This window comes from Cricetulus griseus (genome assembly GCF_003668045.3).
Source record: "Cricetulus griseus strain 17A/GY chromosome 1 unlocalized genomic scaffold, alternate assembly CriGri-PICRH-1.0 chr1_1, whole genome shotgun sequence".
NCBI classification, from domain to species: domain Eukaryota; kingdom Metazoa; phylum Chordata; class Mammalia; order Rodentia; family Cricetidae; genus Cricetulus; species Cricetulus griseus.
In genome coordinates, this window is record NW_023276807.1 from 142,691,787 (window position 1) to 142,713,939 (window position 22,153).

General features: G+C 35.8%; 1 protein-coding gene across 12 annotated transcripts in view; it reads right to left on the reverse strand.

Moving 5' to 3' along the window:
- The window catches only part of Clock (clock circadian regulator), an 82,402-nt gene that overhangs the window by 35,874 nt on the left and 24,375 nt on the right, over nucleotides 1–22,153 (reverse strand). For 10 of the 12 annotated variants that reach the window (XM_035452679.1, XM_035452681.1, XM_035452674.1 and 7 more), the window contains 8 exons: nucleotides 20,378–20,467; nucleotides 17,720–17,779; nucleotides 17,354–17,502; nucleotides 14,524–14,615; nucleotides 8,983–9,072; nucleotides 3,976–4,096; nucleotides 802–915; nucleotides 548–666 (listed from right to left, as the gene is read on the reverse strand). In XM_035452679.1, coding sequence (XP_035308570.1) covers nucleotides 548–666; nucleotides 802–915; nucleotides 3,976–4,096; nucleotides 8,983–9,072; nucleotides 14,524–14,615; nucleotides 17,354–17,502; nucleotides 17,720–17,779; nucleotides 20,378–20,424 — 792 coding nt within the window. In that variant the 5' untranslated portion in view covers nucleotides 20,425–20,467. Of the gene's footprint in view, nucleotides 1–547; nucleotides 667–801; nucleotides 916–3,975; nucleotides 4,097–8,982; nucleotides 9,073–14,523; nucleotides 14,616–17,353; nucleotides 17,503–17,719; nucleotides 17,780–20,377; nucleotides 20,468–22,153 lie in introns of those variants that run through there. The other 2 variants (XM_035452680.1, XM_027390923.1) reach the window with 2 other exon arrangements.

The following is a 22,153-nucleotide window of genomic DNA, read 5'->3' on the forward strand; positions in this document are numbered from 1 at the left end:
ACATGGTACACAAACATACATCCAGACAAAACACCCATACACATTTTTAAAAACTTAATAAAAAAATTCAAATAGCAAATTATATCTAGTAAAGCCACAGTTTTTTGTTTTGTTTTGTTTTGTTTTTCGAGACAGGGTTTCTCTGTGTAACAGTCCTAGCTGTCCTGTAGACCAGGCTGGCCTCAAACTCACAGAGATCCTTCTGCCTCTGCCTTCTGAGTGCTAGGATTAAAAGTGTGTGCCACCAACATCTACATTTTTTTTTTTAAACTTTCTTCTTTAAGAATGATAGTGAACTACACAGACTAAATTCTGCACAAAATCAGAGCAATGGTAATATACTACCATGGGATACCCGCAAAGAATACAAAAAAAGTTACAGTTAATGAGTGCATGTATCCTTCAATGTGTTAAAATACAAAGTCCGTGCATATTTAATAACTCATTAGCTATTACCACATCAGCCTTCTGAAGACAACAAAAATCTAAGAACAATCTTCCTATCATGAACTGGAATGCACTAAAGCAATTAAAATTAGAAACCTACCTTAATGAACTGAGGTGTAGCTAACCTGACAGTAGCTACAAAACAAACTCTATCTTCATAAGAAGGCCTATGTGTGCGTTGTATAGTTCCTTCAAAACCATTGTGTGCTGAAGTTGATACTAAAAAGGCAAGGAGACATGTATCATTGGTTAGTCCAGTAACATATACTTGTTACTGACACTTAAGCATCTAAGAGCTTAGAAAAATAAAAACAGCCAGCTAAAATATATGTAAAAAAAAGCATTTTAACTTACCACTGTTTAAAGATTTAAAATTTCCTATAAATCTCACATATTCATAGGTGGATGGCTCCTTTGGATCTATTGTTCCTCGAAGCATGTGACAACAGAATTCTAACTGATTTTTTGCTGAAATAAGTGATAAAAAGTTGGGTAAGTTCACAATCATTTTCTCCAACACAAGCACTACATGTCATTTTTAGTGTATCACAGTGAAGTACCTGCAGGAGATGACTGTGGCCATCACAGCCAACAGCTATTTTCTCTATTTTCATCTGTCCTCTCGTTCCACTTCTCCCTCTATTTTCACAAATATACTTCGTTCTCCTTTTAAAGCTAATAACCCCCTTTATTTAAAGCCTTTGCTTTTTCTTTTCTGTTGCTGTTGCTTTTTGGCAAGGTTTCACCCAGTAACATAGTCTGGTCTAGAATTTGTAATTCCTTTGCTTCAGGCTCCCAAATGCTAAAATTACAGCTTACTACTGTTCCTATCTCTACCTTCAATAGCCTTTCTCGTCTTCTTTAGGACCAAAGCCTCGCCACTTGGTAGTCATCCCTTTAGCAACTGCAAATTTTCTTTGATTCCTTACTTCCAACAGTTTTAAATCTGATCAGGTCTTTGATCTCTTCAACAAAGTGTTTTTCATGCTAATCTATTTATAGCAACAGAGAACTCATTCAAATGCATTCTGGTTTCTGTGTATTCATTTAACTTCTTCACATTTCCATGGCGATTACTCTCCCAAATACTATTGGCATTTGTATTGTCAATCTCAAGTGGTTTTTCTCATTCTTTCCAGTTCATCTTAAAACTTGTTCTTCCTCATTCCCACAGCATGAATTTGCCTTCTTATATTACTGAATTCTGCTGACTGGCACTAGATACTTTCACAAAGACTTTTAGACTTGACCTTTTATAACCCTTTCTATAGTCACCGATCAATCTTAGAAGGCTCTTATCTCCTCTATCTTTCTGACCAACTCCTCATTTTATATAAGGCAGTCTCATATCATGAACATTTAACACCTTCTTCCTTTGCTCATTGCATCACACTTATACTCTCTCTTCTGCATCTGGCTCTATCACCTAACTCAACAGGTTCAAATTCTAATTATCATTACCTTTTCAAAACCTTCCCAGATTTAGTTGTAGTGGATCTACCAACTTATCAATTATGTTTTTTCTCCATCTTTACTTCTACTGCTAATTATACACTTTCCCTTTTCTGTCCCTAGTATGGTCCTTTGCAAAATTCTTAACCTTGATTTTTTCCCCTCTAACTACAAACCACCCAAAAGGTCTTCAACAGTTCACTATTGTGTAAAGAATAAAAAACTACATAGGATGAAATACTATGTTCTTAACAATTCTGCCTCATTTTTACAAACGTCACATCATTTGGACCAACTCATAGTCATTACTGCTAAAATAGCCTACTAAATTTTCTAAGCAAAGTACCTTGCAATTTAAGTCACTGACTCTGGGGAAAAGAACTCTGCTTGTGTACCACCTTGTTAGAAGGCCCTCAGCAAGCCACTGAGTTATGACTTCTTGAACGAAAGGTCTATCTTGGCAGAAGCTTTTTATGCACTTTTTTGAGCAGCCCTCTCTTCTGAGTGTCCCCGAAACTGGCTCCTTCTCCCTGTCCTCTTGGCACCTCAGAGTGCCAACTTCCTATGTCCCTCCTTTCCCTATGCATTTGCCTCAAGTAACACCTTTCGTTTTGTGACTTCAAATACTGCTTAAAGCCATATAAAGTCCAAACCAAATGTTTCTTCTAAGTACTGTATTAAAATGGTCTAATGACCAGTGTAATGCAAATACAACTATAAACAATAACATATAGTAAATTTCCACTTCTTTCTGTAACTCCTTTTGAAAGACAATCCATTCTTAACTTTCATATACATACATATGTAAGTACACACATGTTACTTCTTAATATTATAGAATCTGAAGACACAAATACAAAGAACTTTTTAAGTTGATTAATGTCACTATTACCAGATAAGATAAAATTTAAAACTGATAAGAAATGAGTAAGAAAGGGCTCTAATAGTTAATGGCCACATGAATACAATAATGTACTAAATGTAGACACACACACACACACACACACACACTTATTTACTTGGGAACTGAGCTCAGGGTCATATGTATTAATAGGCAAGCACTTCACCACTGTTACATTCGCAGACCCACACTCCTGATTTTACTCAGGGCAACTATCATGGTTTGTACATTAACTGTCTGCACAAAGGGCTCACAGCTGGTAGTGCCACTGTGAGAGGATCCAGAGACTGTAGGAAGAAGGAAGCCTGGAGGAAGCATCCCATGGCAGGTATGTCCTTAAGCCCTTCCTTCCTTTGCTTCGCAGCTGTCATGCTGTGAACAGCTGTGCTCCACCATGTCCTCCCCAGCATGCTAAGACATCTTTAAACCACAGCCTAGATAAACATGTCCCTTATCAGTGTCTAGTATAAGGGAGCACTGTGAGAAGGTAACTACCACACCAAGAATGACAACAGTGAAAGCTGCAGTCATCTGCTTGCCCAAGCAATCTACAGAAATGTCTCACTATACCAAAATACTTTGTGCTACTTGATGGCAGGGACTATTTTTCACTCTATTTGGCACTTTAAGAAAATTATATAAGCACATCCAGTAAAGATTATTTTATTAAATACTTTAAGACTTCATTTAAAAATTAAAAACATGTAGCTGATTCCCATCTTTTTATACACTACAGTTTGTGGCGTAATCGTGAATAATTTCTTATAACAAAATAGATGAGATGTCAATATACAATGGAACAGATCTGGTATCTTAAAATGAACACAATCCTTTTAGTCGTGTATATATACAAACATTTTAAAAGCACTTAATAGAGTTCAATGAATAGTGCTATTCTAATTTAGTTAAACACTGTGTCTTTCATAAACTTACAAAGTGCTGGGCGTTGGTGCCGCACGCCTTTAATCCCAGCACTCAGGAGGCAGAGGCAGGCGGATCTCTGTGAGTTTGAGGCCAGCCTGGTCTCCAGAGCAAGTGCCAGGATAGGCTCCAAAGCTATACAGAGAAACCCTGTCTCGAAAAACCAAACCAAATAAAATAAAATAAACTTACAAAGTAAACAATAATGATGCCAAATGTAAGATCTGAGTGTCTGCTTAGGAGGGCCTACTCACATTTTAAGTACTCAGGGGTTAGTGAGTCACTTTCCAGCAGATGAGTAGAGAGTATCTTATAAACCTCTGAATGTTCTCCCTCGGGGATAAAATTAAATATACTTTGATCCACAAGATCAGACTGAAAAATAAAAAAATTTAAAATTATAAAACAGTACTTTGAGAGGCACTTATCTCTAACACATTTAAAAGATATTAAATAACATAGGTGCATATAATTAGTATTCAATTACCCATGAAAATCAATAATGTCAAGCTACAAACTCCATATTTAAAAAATGAAATTGAGAAGCTGCAGAAGGCTAACATACCAGAGTCATCAGATCCATAACTGATGTGATCCTAAAACCAGATACATCATTTGAAAATCTTATATTGTAAAACATTGTATTATAAAATACAATGGGTGTGAGAAGTTAAAATAATTGGCTCTAAGACACAGCCTTGTTATTTAATCAAACACCTGTTAATTAGTGGCGTTATACATGAATACACAGAAACAGTGACAAGCTAAATGAAGAGATTTGACACTACTATCATTGCAATGGTCCTTTGCAATGTCCTTTAATTTTATTTCATCTTTTCCAGGCATTTATTCTAGATCACGTTGCCAAAAGCCTTGCCTAAAATGGACAGCCAGCATGTAAAACATTCTAATTCTTTTTGCTTGCTAATATAATATGTGCCTTTACTCATTATCTAATAATTAACAGTAGTCTGACAAATATTAGGAAACCTACAACAGGTGATATTGTGGACTCAAAGATGAATATGAAAGTTCCTATCTTTAAGTATCAACGACAGTAAAACCTCAGCAACTTCACTTTCTACTGAGTCCAGCCCATCCTATTGGATTTCTCACTTTTTAAACTTTTTTAAACTTTTCTAATTCTAGAAACAAGGTAGTGATAGCTCAAGGATCTGGGAAGTAAAAGAAGCTGTGGTGGCAAAACAGTTGTACTTTCATTTTGTTGTATTTTATAGACCTATAATGATCACATCTGAACAGCTCTACTGCTTAAAACAAAATAGTAAGAATAAAAGAAAATCATGGGAGAAAAGGAGGGATGATTTACTACTCCCCATATATACACGTGGTTTCTTATGGCTTTTCTCTAGTGATCAAAGTCTTCTCTATAGCTTTAGTAAACTCCACATCTCCAGCTCACATCTTTCAAAGACCAATTCAATTTACTCCCTTCACGAAAGCATGCTAGTGAGGTTATACATTTTATAGGAGAATCTACTAAAACCATTTTAGCAGACTACCATAATTCTTAACTGAATTCTAAAGTTATCCTTATACACACAAATAAGTGTAGCTCTCCCACTAAAAAAGTATCTCTTTGCAGCAGCAGACAGAGACCATTAAAAAAACAGCTGGTCAAAATGCAGAGAATAAGGGCTAGAGAGATGGCTCAGAATAAAGAGTACTGGCTGTTCTTCCAGAGGTCCTGAGTTCAATTCCCAGCAACCACATGATGGCTCACAACCATCCATAATGAGATCTGGTGCCCTGCAGGGACCCATGCAGACAAGAACACTGTATACATAATAAATAAATCTTAAAAAAAAATGCAGAGAACAATCCACTGTGGTATGCCTAACCCCAATAGATACATCTACAACACAATCCCTGACCTAAGGCTCAGGGAACACCTCAGAAGAAGCAGCAGAAAGATTTTGAGAGTGAGGACTAGGAAGTCTCCTAGAAATGACAAGATCTGTACAATGACACCAATGGACACGCTGATATGGGTGGGGGAAATCTCATAAAGCCCTACCTCTAAAAAAAGAACTCTTAAGCCATTAATGACTACTGAGAGAGTGAGAATTGGTCTTTCACAGGAATCAGGCCAATAACTGGCATCCAATACCAAATGTTCAGCCCTAAAATCATATATACATTAGCAACACCAAAGTGTATATGTATATTTATATGTATATGTACATGTGTTTAACAAAAATCAAAGAAAAAGAAGCCATCAATTTGAAATGAAGTAAGCGGGGACACGAGAAGGAATAAACGGAGGAAGGGAAGGCAGAATGATGTATTTTTATTTAAAACATTTTAAAAAAAATTCACTTCCTTCAAAACAGCATACCCCAAACCACAACTACAAATTCCTAAGTACAGGTATGGACACCATGTATGTGCACTTTTAACGGGTGTGTGTGCATGTCTGAGTATGAACATCATGTGTGTGCACTGCCAAATCCCCTAGAATGGTGAGCTGCCTGATGTGAATTTTGGAAACTAAACCCAGGTCCTCTGCAAGAACAGCAAGTGTTCTTACTAATTAGCCATTTCTCAGGGCCCTAGGAAACATTTTAAAAGGAGTTATTATGATAGCCAACTACTTAATTCATTTTTATTCACCCAATAAATAATTACTGAGTAGCTCTAAAAACCAACCAGTATTCTTATGAATAAAGAGATAAAAATTGCTGGCTTTAGCATCATACAACTACCCTAACTGTAAAATAAATAAATAACAGTAGAACAGTTAATTTCAAGAGGTAGAATATATATAGTTAACAAAAAGAGAAGACCTTTAATTTTGCAGGGAATCTAAAGGTAGTGCCAAGAAGCAGGATATAAAAAAGTGTGAACAAAAGCAAATGATGCTTTGTTACTAAGAAAAAGTCATATCCTTTCTGTAAATGTAAAACTGAAAAAATATAACTATATATGACAAAAACCAAATACCTTCTCATTTTCAATTAGTCATATCTTAATCTTATAAAAGGATTCATTCCTTGGGTTTTCCTGTTCTTTTGTTATACTGTACTTTACTGCTGTTGTTTTTGAAGAGCTGGGGAGGGAAACACAGAGCTATCTGTATGCCAGGCAAGTGATCTACCAATGAACCACCTCCCAGGCTCCTAGTACTCCCTCCCCAGCTTATGAGGTTTTCTTACCATGCAAATAAATCCCCCCTCCCAAGGAAGAAAAATGTAATTTATTCTAAAGTCAAATTTAGGTGATAATGGCCCTCGAATGTAGATTTAGTTTTTCCCAAGTTCTCTGTTTCAACATTGAATCAGTTTTTATGGAGTTTTTTGGAATCAGAACAAAGAATAAAGCAGGGTATCTTTAAAAATACATTGGTGGATGTAGTTATATTTTAATTAAAAATGGACTAAAACCATCAGACATGGGCAAGCCCAGCAAAGAATTCTCAACTATGGACCTCTGGTATTATTTGATAGCATCCTTAGCCCATTGGTCAGTGGAGAGTAATGTTTCATGAAGTCAGCAAATTCCAAACATTTTGGCTGAGTGTTTAAGAGCAAATAATTTTTAGAGGGGATTAACCAGAAATATCTGATCTCTCTGTTCATGCCAATTGACTTATATGTTACTGCAGTCTCATGTTTGATTTCAAATAATTTCTTAGATTTGGGCTTTATTTGAACTTTTCAGAGTAAAGTCAAGCCACTTCTAGAAACTAGCACATAGGGCTATAGAAATGGCTTAGCAGTTAGTTAAGAGCACTTACTGCTCTTCCAGAGTTCACACCTGAGTTCAGTTCCCACTACCCACACCAGGCAGCTCACAACCACTCTTATAACTCCAGCTCCTGGGATCTGACACCTTCTTCTGCCTATGTGGGCACCTATAGGTAAATAACATATAAACACACAGACACATATATACATCAATAAAAATTAAAATTAAGATGAGTACAATGTTTACTGTCTGACTTTCAGTAAAAAGTTGCCCTTGTACAGCCTGGCATTTTAAAGTGTAGAGTCCTTCCTCTGCACAAGGTATTAAGTAGCAGAGAAACCAGATGGGAAGAAATGCTGCTTTGTTTTTTAAAAAGTTATTATTTACAGATTTGTTTATATTGCATTGTTGTAAATTTTCAAGTAATGGGCATTTCAAGAGTAATTTAAAAATATTAGAAATTTTATATCACAAGCCCATATTAAGTACATGTTATATAAAAATTTCAAGTACATTTCCAAAACCATTAACTGTAGGTAGCACTTAGCCTAGAGTTCAATATAGAATAAATGTTCAATAAATACAGGTTGAGTAAAGCAAACACACAATTAAGGTAGTCACCATGTCAATCAAAATTATTCAATGTACTTTAATTTTTCACTATTTTTTTCTTTATGGCTGAGGAAGAAGAGGAAGCAGAGGAAGCCCTCAACTTGTGAAACCCTACAGAAACATGTATTTTGATGTGGGCATGGCCTGTAGAGAACTCCATGAGCAACTGGCCCATGAGAAACATCAAAAATCTGTTACTCTGATGGGCCAGGCTCAAGAGGAATGACAGTTTTCCCTGGAGTCTGGGTGTTTACAAAGGATGGATCCATGTCTGCAAAGACTAGCAACTTCATCTTCCTGCTTCTGGATGTTTACAGCCTGAGACTGATGGCTCCACCACAGAGATCAATCAAGACTAGCTAACTGTTCTCCTTGTACTATCTGCACCTAATAAACACCATGGAACTCACTGTCCATGTTCATACAACTGTCCTTCCTCCATCACCCTACTGCTCCTAGTTAGGGTCTAACAGTGCACCTTTTTGATGACGTATTTTAAAATGGAATATGGTCATTATTACATTACCAGTCCAACTCACATTGCATACAAGTTCTGCACCTCCTATTTTTATTTTTTATTATCTTTTGAGAAAATTATTTGTGAGCTATTCTCATAGCAATAAGTATTTTCAGTAGAAATTTGGTTGGAAGTTTTTTGTTTGTTTGATATAGTATTTTCATTAGGCTAAAAGGAAAACATTGCAAAATTAGCATTAGAATGCAAAGGGAAGGACAACAGAGGCTAAAGTACTGGGTACTATGAATGAGGGCTGTATGACTGGTCTGAGAAAATAAAGCAATGCTAATACAAATACATACCTGGGCTTTTTATCCCAATCACTTAACCACTGTTTAAATATTACTATAAGGGTCTACTTTCTACTGCATTCTTTTAATGTAGGTATTAAATAATACAGAGATTATAGGGTTTTCATACTTACTGGTAAATGTTCAAGTAATGAAGTTACACTCTCAGATACATATATTATACTTCCATCTGTCATGATCGCTAAAAAAAAACCATCAAGAGCCTGAAATTAAACATAATGGTCAGTTAAGGGAAAAGGAAAAAGCATTTTACTGGACAGAAACAAGAAAAATGACAAAGGACTTGTTGTGGAAATCTTTACAGTGCAGTCAAAATGGCAGCTATTTTGCTTTCAGTACCTTAATATATTAATTTTTGCGTGTCTTCAGATGTTTCTGAGGGAAAAAATATCACTATGGCGAACTACTGCAAGCTGGTTTCTACAGGTAAGAAATCAATGTTTGCCTTTATAGCTGCATACATAATACACTGCATGATACACTATGTGGTACAATGAGAAGAACAGAATAAAGGGAGAAGAAGAAACTAAGCATCCTCAAACTAAGCTGAGGCACAAACATGTAAAGCCCAAACATTTGGTAAAGGTATCTTCATTATATATCTAAAAGGAAGCCAACAGAAGACTTTGTATGGGTGGGAGGCTGTGTTTCAATACTAGTAGTCTTGAAGAAATATATGACAGACAATTGAATCAAGAAAACATGTCTTGGGATAATTGAGAAATTAACGACACTGAATGAAATTAGTAGAAATAGGAAAAGAGAAGATTAACCAAGTGCTAAGAAATACAAACATCTTCAGGAGATATGTTAGAGAAGATACAAGACTCAGCATGCTTTTATTTGATAACCACAGGAACAGTAGTGACCTTCAATAAAGAAACAGACCAAAGATAAAGCTTGGAAGAATCACTGAAATATGAGTTTGAAGAGAAAGAAAAGAGCCTGAGAAACAGTAGGGTAAGAATATGGTGTGGAAAGAGCTCGACAAGGAAGACGGATGGTACAGTGATATCACATAGGTCAAGGAAAAAGAAAATGAGCAAATTTAGTGATTTTCAAAGAGCAACATCAACAGGAAGGCAAGTCAATCATAACAAAACAAGTTGACAAGAGGTTATTGTAACTCATTCATAAACCTGGCAAGAAAATAAGGGAGGAAGGACAATTATTTAAAGGGCTTATATACCAAAGGAACACACTGAAAACCAAAAGAATAAAGCAAATAGTGACAAGTATATTTGTAAGTTAAAGGAGAGAAAGATTACTAGTGGGGAAGTTGAATGTTATTTAGTTAAAAAGCTCTCTCAAAGGGTTACTACCTCTGGTAGGAATGTTATCGTAATCCCTGTGTCTGGGCACAGAAGAAATACTTGGTACAAGTGAAAAGTTTGATAGTAAATAAAGGATGAGATTAGGAGTGAAGAAAACCACTATTAGATGGGTTTTATTTTTGCTATTTTGGTGTGTGTGTGTAGGGGATGAGGGTGTCTCGAGACAGCTTCCATAACTCACATTGACCTTGAACTCAGGTAAGCCACTATGCCCAATTTATTATTATTACTGTTGTTTGCAGTGCTAGGAAATGAATGCAAGGCCTAGGCAAGTGCCCTACCATGACACTATATTCCCAGTCTCTACCTGTTGAAGGTACAGAAAAGGTACCCTTCTCCACCTCTCTCCTCCTAGGGGAGAAATATGGGTCTCAGAGAAAACTCATTTTAAATAGTTTCCTATTTCCTAGAACAACCCAAATAAATGTATTTTTAGATAATGAGGAAGCTTGAAATCTTTAATTTATGGCAACTCTTGCAGTATCTCCCATTATGATTTAGTCAGTAATTATCTGATTGCCACTGTAAATAGAGTCAAATTGGTGTAAAGAAACCTATGCTTTCTCATGTGAAAACACTGTCAGGGTTGAAAGCAAGTAATCTTTCACTGCGATGGTGAGTTCACACTGTGAAGACACTGCTAGGAACTACGGGTTTCTTTCTGAAGAGAAAGGAATGAAATAAGGGCACTTAATCATTTAGCCCCACTCCTAGAGATAAAGCCTGTTCTTTCCTCTTGCAGAGAAAAGTTTCAAAATTTTGCCAAGTCATGAAAATCTTTTGAGTAGAGGAATAAAATTTCTTTGAGAAGGGTAATTAGAGAAATGTGCAGGAATAAGGCAGAGAACATCCCCATGTCATGATGGCCAACTGTGAATAATCCCTGTCCTCTTACTGTATGAATAAAGGAAAACTATTCATTACTTAGAACACCCTGCCTTTAATCTGGATATCTCCTTGGTAACAGTGATTATTTAGTTTGTGCAAGATTAGAATGTCAGTTCTAGGGAAGGGGACAGAAATTCCTTGTGGATCTTCAGCAAAGACTATGAGCCCTTGTCTTGTAGACTGTAAGGAAGACTATGAGCTGCTGAGAGAAAAACAGTGTATAATCAGAGATGACCTTAACGAGATGACTTTGTTCTGTCATGCAGTAAATTACTCAAGCAATAGATTGGGGGAGGGGGGACGCACAGGTACATTCAAAGAATAAACAGAGGCATTATGCCATTAGTTAGCTTTGGGGGGGGCGGCGGTAAATAAGCTTCAACTTCTCTGGGCATAGTCAGTAATGAAGAAGCTCAGCTAAATGATCTAAAGCTCCTGTACCAGCAACACCAGCATGTTAAGTAGATGGTCTAAGCTGCTGTACCTGCAATGCTAACATGCTAAGTATACAGACTAAGCTCTTGTACCAGTAATGCTAACATGTTAAGATAGTCTAAATCTGAATTCAGCTGAAGACAGGCAGGACCTAATACTCAGCTACAATTTAATCAACATGATAATCTAAGAGTAACATAATTACAATCATAGTCTTGCCAGTCAGATAAACCTTACCCAAACAAAATCAGACTATTTTATGAACAAATCCAATTCTAAGTTTATGGTTAAAATCTTCATATTCAATCAGAAAACTGAAGATATGAAGCATGCAAAATCACGTGTGCAAACATCTGGATAAAGGATATAAGATACACACCTGTATACATACCCTTTACCTTGGCCTATTACTTTTTAAAAATATATTTACTCAGTACATACAAAAACTTTAAAATATCTGTGCTACCAATATAGCTCAGTGGGTAAAAGTGCCTGCTGTCAGGTCTGGCAACTTGAGTCTGATCTTTATAATCCACCTGGTAAAAGTAGAGAACCAACTCCCACAAGTTGTCCTCTGCCTTCCACATATGCCCTGGGGCAAAAATGTAACCCCAGACATATAAATAAACAAATAAATGTATTCTTTACATATTAAAGATAGACACTGTTCAGTTATGTGAATCTAAAATCATAAAGAACTTACATTTTCAAGTTTTTAATATATTTTCTATTTTTATAATGTCATATCACTAGAATTTTTAGTTTATTTATAAAAGCTTCCTATTATGAAGAAAAAACTGAAGGTAAAACTTTCCTACTTAGCCTATTAGTAAAGCAGGTGCACTAAGATTATTAATAAAATACATTTTGAATTATAGAAACATTTCATGTCAATAAAAGTAAGCAGTTTATAATGAACACAAAATCTTATTGAATGAAAAACTGCAATAGGATTATAAAATAATGATGAATAAGTCATATTCTTTTTTGTTATAGAGACTGTCTTGTGTGTATCCTTTCACAAACATAAATTTAAAGAGACACTTCCAATGTCAAACTTCTTTTAAGAGGAAAAATACAAGTAAATTATGACTGTTCCTTGAGTTGTATGTCAACTGTACACTAACTTAATAAGCTAACTGCTCATTTCGACCTTCTGCACATAATGGTGACTGAGGTCATGGCACATTGCAGAAGAAGCACTGTCGAGCTATGTGACATGGGCAAGTTTCCCGACAACTCTGCTCCTTGACTTCCTTATCCACCTATTTATTTTAAATCCTAGTCGCAGCCTTCCCTCACCATCCTTCCCTCCCAGTCCCTCTCTCCCACCACCACCCCCCACCAAAAATAAATCTCCTCCTCTCCTGTTTTCAACTAGGAAAGGGCAGGTCTCCTATGACTATCAGTAAAACATGGCATATCAAGTTGCAGTAAGACTTCAGTACCTCCCCAGGTATTAAGGCTAAGCAAGGCAACCCAGTATGAGAATTAGGGTGACAGAAGCCATGTAAAGGAGTCAGAGACAGCCCCTGTTTCCACTTCAAATACCTTCTTAAAGTGGGTCTGGGAACTGGATGAGTTAACTGGAGAAAAGCACCCTTCAGTTTTAGGCTTAAATGCTTATTTGCTACACTTATACTCTAACAAATTTTAATAATTTCTGGTAAATTATAGAGTTCACTAAATGTTACACTCCAAAGTATAATCAAACAAAAAGCGCTCTTAATGAAAAATGTTCTACCTTGCTTCAGACCCTAGAAACATCATGACACAGATTCACCTCTTACATATATTATTTCTGCACATGCTGCCCAGGCTAACCACAATACCCCATGATCCACCCCAATCACTTTGCGTGGCCAGGCACACCTGTAGCCAGCCTCCAGCAGGCATGGTTACAGTGTCCCCTACACTGTACCCTCTTGAGTACTGGGGTTAGTACTTTTATGCTCTTTCTTATCACTGTTACCTACAAAGTAAACTACCATTTGCTATTTTAAGTTTTCATGAAACTTGATACTAAATTCTGACTAGTTTCTGTACATAAATGATAACTTCATGATTCTATGCAGGAAAAGATAAAAGGGTAGAACAGTAAAAGCTACTAGGTATAAATGTTCAAAAATTTATATATGTTATTTAACTGATTGGGAGATGTTATGTTTTACATACAAGCTAAAGCTATCCTAAATTATTTTTAAAAGCAATTCTATAATAAAGGAACACCTGCTCACTTCCTTTTAAAAGTTTCTATTTACAGAATGATTACCTTTTGGTAATTTTCACTTGAAAAATACATGATTTATTACCATTTGTGGTCATTTTAGGTAGATGTCTAATAGGACTAAACGCTATGTCCTACAAAATTTCTGGTGAAACCTCATTTTCCATTTTGTTGTATTGGGGGGGGTGGCTAGGAGGTGATTAAGTGATAAAGATGAAGCCCCCAAAATGAAATTAGTGTCCCCATAAAAGAGTCCTTGAGAGCTCCTGCACATCATGTCATCCATGAACTAGACTGAAGAGCTCTCACTACATAGTAAGCCCGCTGGGGCCTCCTTCCTGGACTACAGAAAATAAACTTCTGTTGTTCTAGCTCTACAATCCATGCTATTACAGCACGGTAGTTCAGCTGGCATAAAGCAGACACAACAGATAATAGTGTTTGATGTGATAACACATGCTATGCTTTGTTAGAACGTAGTGGGCAGTCTCAGCTTGAAGACTCAGTAGCTATAGGTTTCTGAATTGTATGAAAGCACCTCAAAATTTCAAATGACCAAAATAGGAGAACCTGATATTACTCTACCACATGGCATTATCTTCTTACAATACTTGATCAATACAATGATCAATAACAATGATACACAAACAGAGCTTATTACATTGACACTGAAAGAGTTTTCGATGTTAATACTGCTAACACTATACTAAAATTAATCACTGTTAAAATTTTAGAAAAATAAAACTTTCAAAAATCAAATCTGGACATACCTCTAACATTAATTGTGTAAACTCTTCATTACTAAGGAATGTAGGTTTCCAGTCCTGTCGAATTTCACTAGCATCTGACTGTGCAGTGATTTCTGTAAACAGATCGACACATTAGTGGCATACTCTAACCACTGGGAGAGCACAAAATCCTACAAGTTGCCTTTCTCTTCCTACTCAATGATAAGAATAGGCAATATTTACTGATCTACCTAACAGGAGGCCAGGGTTTGAAAAATGTGAAATGTTATCTAGAACTTGGTCTGGATAATTTAGAATCAATTTCTTTGGAGTTTATACTGGAGGAAGATTGTATGGCTTTGATTTGTTTTATAGCTGATAGACCTAAGCCTATTTCCAACTTAACATAATTAGCAATAACAACAAGCCGAATAAAAGATTACTGCAAACATTTTGAAGACATTTTTTTTAGCTCATCTTTTCCTTGCCGTTCAAATGGTACTATCTCAAGTGGAGATAAGGAAGTCATCACCAATGGGGTCAGTCAGCCAGTCTGTTTTCAACAAAAAGGATCTATTTTTGCCAGGCAAAAAGATTCCTCCTAATCTTTAGGAGGAATTAGGAGACCAAATGAGGATTTGGGGCCAGAATTTCACAGTAACATTCCTTAGAGGGGGAATGCTCAGTATCTTCTTAATGTTCCTAATGACATGGAGCTTGGCAAACCTCTGGGGTCTCGGGCATTACTCCTTCATTTTGCTACAGCAAACAAATGAATTATACGAATGTTATCATAAATAATGAAACCTGAGCTATTTGCTGTTTAACAAATATGTTTTCTTTTCTAACAAGGTATTACTATGTATTTCAGGCTGGCTTCAAACTTACGACCCTCCTGCATTGGCTTCCAAAGGCTACATAGGCAAGCACCACCACACCACATTTTTTTTCCATTTTAAATGTAGACATACTACAACAACCACACAAATTAAAATTAACATGATAGGCTGTACACTACCTTACTTTATAGTGAAAAATATGAATTATATTATTTTAATATTTTGTTACCAGATATTTAAATATATATTTACATACCAAATTTGACTATTACAAATGACCACACTAATCTATGACAGGTAACTAAAAAGTATAGCTACTAATTCTGTGAAAAACAGTCATGCTCTTTAAATGGTTGTTATTACATACACAATTATATACACAAATTAGTAAGTTTAGTTAATACAGGTCTATGTTAGATAAATAAATACTTTAAAAATTTCCCTGAAATTTACCACAAATTTCATTTTTGTGAGAATTGTAAATTCAATTTTGGGGAAAAATTTAATACCAAAATTAATGTTCTATTGTCAGGTGGTGGAAATGTATTCATTTCCCTTGATTTCATTCAACAATCATTTACTGACTGCTACAATGTTTAAGGGACTGATTTAGTGTGCCATGAATACAAAGGGAGCTCAAGTCAGTAAGGACACTATTTACAAAGAGGCTCAATGTTAAGTGATTGACACATTTACAAAAGACTCAGAAGAGAATGCAAACATGTGCAATATGATGCTAAGATAAATAAAAATATGTTTGAGCCCTGGAAACCTAATCAAATGGTATAAAAGTGGAAAAAGCCAGTTTAGGAGAAACTGACCTGACAAAATGAAAATGAATTCTCTTTTAGAGGAACTGAGTTTGGAGACATGGAAAGTGGGATCTGTAAGTCAGCTAGAATACAAGGATGAAAATTCTGCATCTGAAAACAAAGATTCATTAGTATCTTAATACAGATGCACAGCAGCTACAGTTATACCATGAGTTATCCACAGGAAAGAGGGTTGAGAAAATAAGATCACAAGGACAGCCTTGAGAAACATCCATTTAGAGAGCAGAGAAGGGAAGAAGAGAGAGGGCCAGACAGAAGGGGAAGCAGCAGCATACTATGGAAGCCATGGGAGAAGAAAGTCAGTAGCAGGCAGATCAAGATCACCAGTTCTAACTCTACAGAGAGTAAAGAAGAAGAAAAAACCTTGGCTCTATTGGGGATGGGTGGGTAATGTCAGTAATGAAAACATTTCAGAGAGTAGTGGCCCACAAACCAGTCTAGCAATGAATTACAAAGGGTGGTAAAGAAAACAAAACAGAGGTAGTAGTTAGCATCTGCCTTCCTAAGAAGTTCTACAATTTTACTTTATCTGAAAAACCAATTAACCTTTTCTAGTTTTTACAGTTTAGTATCTCCACTACCTATATAACAAACACTTTAAAAGTTTTTTTTCCCATAAGTGATTTAGTCAAGGTGATTTTCTTGTATTAACAAATATTTTTAAGTGTAGTGTTTTATTTTCTAGACATACAGTGAAATGGCCTGGAACAGCCTTAGGTGACCTTACCCTCAGGCACGCCTACAACCTTCCAACACAAACATGCTCAGTGACAATCAAACCTCCCGGCTTTTCCACTTTTGCACACAGTATCTCCTTTGTGTAAAGCACTTACTTAATGTAAGAGTTATTTTTTTTAAGAAATTACCTATTTGTAAACTTTAAAGCATTCTTTCCTTTATGATTAAAAAAATATGACAAAATGTGCTTCCCAAACTTACAGTTTACAAAAACTATTCATTTGAATTTTAATTATGTGTTTACACATTTGTCTTCCCTTGCTTAAGCTGAGAGCCAAGAAAGTCATCCTAACTTCATAAGGACCTAGAATATAGAAACCATTAAATGCTTGTTGAATGAAAGAAAGAACATGCTAGGAATCTTTTTTTTTTTTTTTTTAAATCTTAAACATCATATAATTCATGTTCTAAGGGAGAGTTTGCTATAAAAACCATGTCCATTTTACAAAGTCAGTAGTTTACCTTTATGTTTGCGTAAAAAGTCAATGCTCTTCTGCAGAACAGTGGACTTGTCCATTTTTCTAGCGTTACCAGGAAGCATAGATCCCAGCTCTTTAATGAGAACATTGAATTGATCTCTACGTTTCTTTTCAGATTTGTTTCTAGATACTCTATGAAAAAAGAAATTAAATATGTAGTTTTTAAGTAATTGATGTTAATTACACAAATAGTTTAATACATACAGTGTTCAATTAGGACATGACATATTATATTACGCTTACTTTTCAAAAGGTCAGTAAATAATTTAATTTATAAACTGCATACTGATAGTCTAAGCTTGTGGGTATTATACATTTAGTTACTATTTTCTATTTCACAACTAACTACCTTTTTGCTTTGTCCTTGTCATCTTCTTCCACCAATCCATCAAAAATACTACTGTCATCTCTACAAGAGAACAAAGTGAAAGGCTGAGGAAGAAGAACTCAGTAAGCAGCACCATCAAAGCACAGTGAATGCACTCACCTGTTTCCAAGGTGACGAGATCAAGTAAATACAAGCTCAGGAACCACTAACTTATTCTCTAATAAAGTTTAATTACATTTAATTATATTTTAAGTTTTTCACATGTGAATTTCAAAAACAGTTTACACACACACACACACACACACACACACACACACACACACACACACAGCTATATTTATGTATCAGGCTAAACAAGAATTTATCTAGTTTAAATACCCTATTTCAAAATTTTAATACCTACTGAAAACCTATCAAATGCCTGTATGAAATTATGTCAGTATTAAACTACCCACCTGGAATTATATTAACTATAATATCATAACTTAAAAACCTTTTGAAATAGTCACTTTAAAAACATCACTATTCATAAATGTCACAAAAACTAACTCATAAACTTACTATTTTTGACCCATTTAACAGATTAGTACTCAGGTATCAGGTTGTATCCTGGATGTTACAGAACAATTATCAGGACTAACAGCTACTCTCTTCTAGTTTATCTTCTAGTAGAAAGAAAAACACATGAAATGTCTAATTTTTTAAAGGAGCCATGGTGTGGTGGTTTGAATAAGACTGACCCCCCAATAGCTCATGTACTTGAATGCTTCGTCTTCAGATGGTAGAATTGTTTGCTGAAGATTAGGAGTTGTGGCCATTTTAGAGGATATGTGTCCCTGGGGGTGGGCACTGAGCTTACAAAAGCCCATGCCATTCTTAGTTAGGTCACTCTCATTCTTTCTCTCCCTCCAACCCCCATGGTTGTTGTATTAACATGGAAGCTTTCGGCTAGTGTTTCAGTGAGATGCCTGCCCACCTACTGTCATGTTCCCTGCTATGATAGTCATTGTCTATACTACCCTCTAGAACCATAAGTCCCAAATTAAATGCTTATAAGTTGCCTTGGTCATGGTGCTTTGACACGGCAACAGAAAATTCTGGGTGACTGCTTTAGCCTGAGTGGTTAGGGAAGGACTTGTAAAATTGGTGTACATTGAGTAAGGATTTAAGTAACAAGATGGGGACAGCTTGAGACCTAGGGCAAAGTCTAACAAATTACATCAAGAGCACTAGAAGTTGACTCTTAAAACTAAGGAGTGATATCATTTCTGATGGTTGGTGAAGCTTTGACATGAATTCACCAGTCACACCATCCAGCGAAATCCTTCTGTGCCTGTGAAGATCAACAGTCTTTGAGGTGTCTATTAGCCTCACTCTGAGATTGGTTGTAAATTGTGCTTTATGGAGGCTCATGAATAGACTTGAAGGAGTCCATTTATGCCTAGAAACTTGTTTTAAAACTCCTACATATATATACATTTTTCTGATGAGGATGTCTATAAATTTTACAATATTCAGATATAAGGAATCCATAGTAATAATTGCTGCTTTATCTCTGAACACACAGATGTCATCCCAAATGTCCCAAGGAGTAGAAAAAGAATTGTACAACCACTCATCTGCAATCCTTTTAGATGACTGGCATGTCTTTTCAAGGAGGAGACTACTCCTATAATCCAAAGCTATGGCCATAGTGAAGGCAAACCTCTCTAAGGATATTGCTTGCCCTTGGTCTTATGTGCTAATACAAGATGTATCTTTGTTTTTAGTTCAAAAAAGAAGAAAAACTGCCTTCAGATATCAACAGCCACTCTGTGTACAACTCTATTTGCAAAATCCTTAAAGAACTGGAGTCATTATACAGTGAATTATATGTAACCATAATTGAACAAGCTGGTTAATTTCTGACCTCTATCTATAAAACCCTGAGGATCTAGGCAATTCAATGAAATAAGATAAAAGATTCTGTTCACCAGCTCTAGACACTATTCACCATGGAAGGAAGGTGGGAGGGGGGAGGAGGGAGGGATAGAAGGAGGGAGGGAAAGAGCTACCAAATAAAGTCTGAGAAGTAAATTTTAAGACCCATAAATGCTAGAGGTGTTAAAATGAAAACAACAACTATAATACAACAACCTTAAGAGTCTTAGAAACAAGGCTGGAGAGGAAGTTCAGAGGTGAAGTACTCGACTAGTATACATTAGGCCTTCGTTGACATCCCAGCACTGCTGCCCCCCCCCCAAAAAAAAGAAAAAGTTTTTTACAGTCAAAGAAATAAACAATCAAGTTTATCTTTTCCCCAAGACTCATATACAAAGATTAAAAACTAAGTAATGAACTAAAGATCCTAATTATAGTTATGTATTATCAGTCACAAGTGCTAAGATGATCGCAGAGATAGAGGTAGCATCAACAGACTCCACCCAAGAGTCTAAAGGGAATCATTCACAAACATTACTGTTTCCTTCAGAACAGTTGACTAAAACTGGCAAAATTAAGAATACTCATTTGCAACATAGGACGTAAGATATTCACTTTGGCTTTTAAAACTACTAATGTTTGTCATTTATTATTTATTTGTTCTATGTAGAAATTGATTACAATGGCAATCATGTTTAAGCATAACACACCTATCAAGCTGATATAGAGCATTATTCTAATAGTGACTTTAAAACATACCTGTCAACAATTGAGCTCATTGTACTACAGCTTACGGTAAACAACATAACACATTACGTTTTCGTCTTGTGGTAGACATTTGTACTTCTCCTTGGGAGAAAAGAAAAAAAGAAATGGTTATGCATGTTCTATAACACTTATACAAAGTAATCTTGAGAATACTGTAGGTTACTATGCATAATTCAAATGAAGGTGGTGCATTATTTTCAAGCAAATTATCTTTGGATGGGGAATATTTGAGGCTTTTATCTTGTAAAAGGAATATGGAAAAATTCAAATTCATAATTAATGTATTTCTCCAAAGTAACAGAAATGTCATTTTTAATATTCAGTATATATTGTTCAGTGGTATCACCTATACAAGAAGCAATCAAGTGTGTCTGTGAGAATTACAGAGGGAAGCCTGGGTCAAGATTTGTTACTGAAAACATGGCCCAAGGAGGAAGCATACATCATCTGAGAGCCCACATCTCCACAAGAGGCTCACTGACTGCTGTGACTATTCAAGTCTGAGAAGCAGACTATGTATAAAATGAATGAATCAAAAATGGCCTAGATGACTGACCAACTCATTATTAAGCTATTCTCTACCACCGTCAACAATAATTTTCAAAACACTTTACTCAGCCTATGACTACGTGCATAGTCACACACTGAACTTACACTACACTTGCTCACAGGGTAGCCCACACTCTTTATTCTACTTTTCCAGCCAACTGATAGATATATTTTATTTAAGAGAAAAATACAGGGAATAAAATGTCAGACTAAATACCTCCAGAGTAAACCTTTTTGAAGAGTGTCAAAGTAACAAAATAATTCTGTAATAAAAAACACATGAAATACTCAATAACCCAGGCTTCTAATGATAATGTATATTTACACCTGCTCATCAGAAAAGTTCCATTTCAGAAACCATACCATTTCCTTACACAAGCTTAAGAAAAACTCCAAGTATACAGCATATTTTTATAAGGTATTGACATGAACAGACCAGATAGGCAATGTATCTTTAAAGGGATCAGTTGCATTACAGTTCACCAAAATGCAAAGGATAAAGTTAAAGATAGGAATTAAATGTTCCTTTACATAAGCCCCTTAAACTCCAGGTTACAGATTTAGCAGGTGAGCATTTATCGAATTACTATTTCATGATGGCAGGGTACTAAGGGCACAAGTACTGTTGTGTAAACACTACTTTAAAACCAGCTTTAAATACAAGCTTACCAGAGAATGCATTGTAATGCATTACACCAAAAAATGTCTACCAACAATTTAAATGTGGTAAATACAAAAACAACTCCTACTTCAGCACACAGCAGTGCACACAATTAGAGACAATCTCAGTGTCTGGCAGTCCATCTTTAGAAGAGAATCCTTCACATGAAAAGGATTCTGTTTTAAAAATAAACTGTGCAGTGTGTTATTAACGGCATTACACTATTGTCTTTCTGAATCCCATCTGCTGTCACCCACCACAGGCTTTTCTTTCCAAATGTTGTCACTGATCAATATTAGCACAGCTCATTAATTAGTACTTCTTAGCTTAAAAAGAACAATAAAATAAAACCCCACTTCTCTAATCCACCAACCTTTTTTTTTTTTCCCCCTCCTTTCTCCCGGAAAACAATTGTGTTATCAATGTCCTTATTTCCATTCTTTTATTTACAGTTGAGTGGTTTTAGGAAACTTACTATAAAATCAGAAGTCCTTTATTCTCTGACTCCATTGCCCACTTTCTTTCAGTAACAAACTCTGCTACTATGAACATCTTTT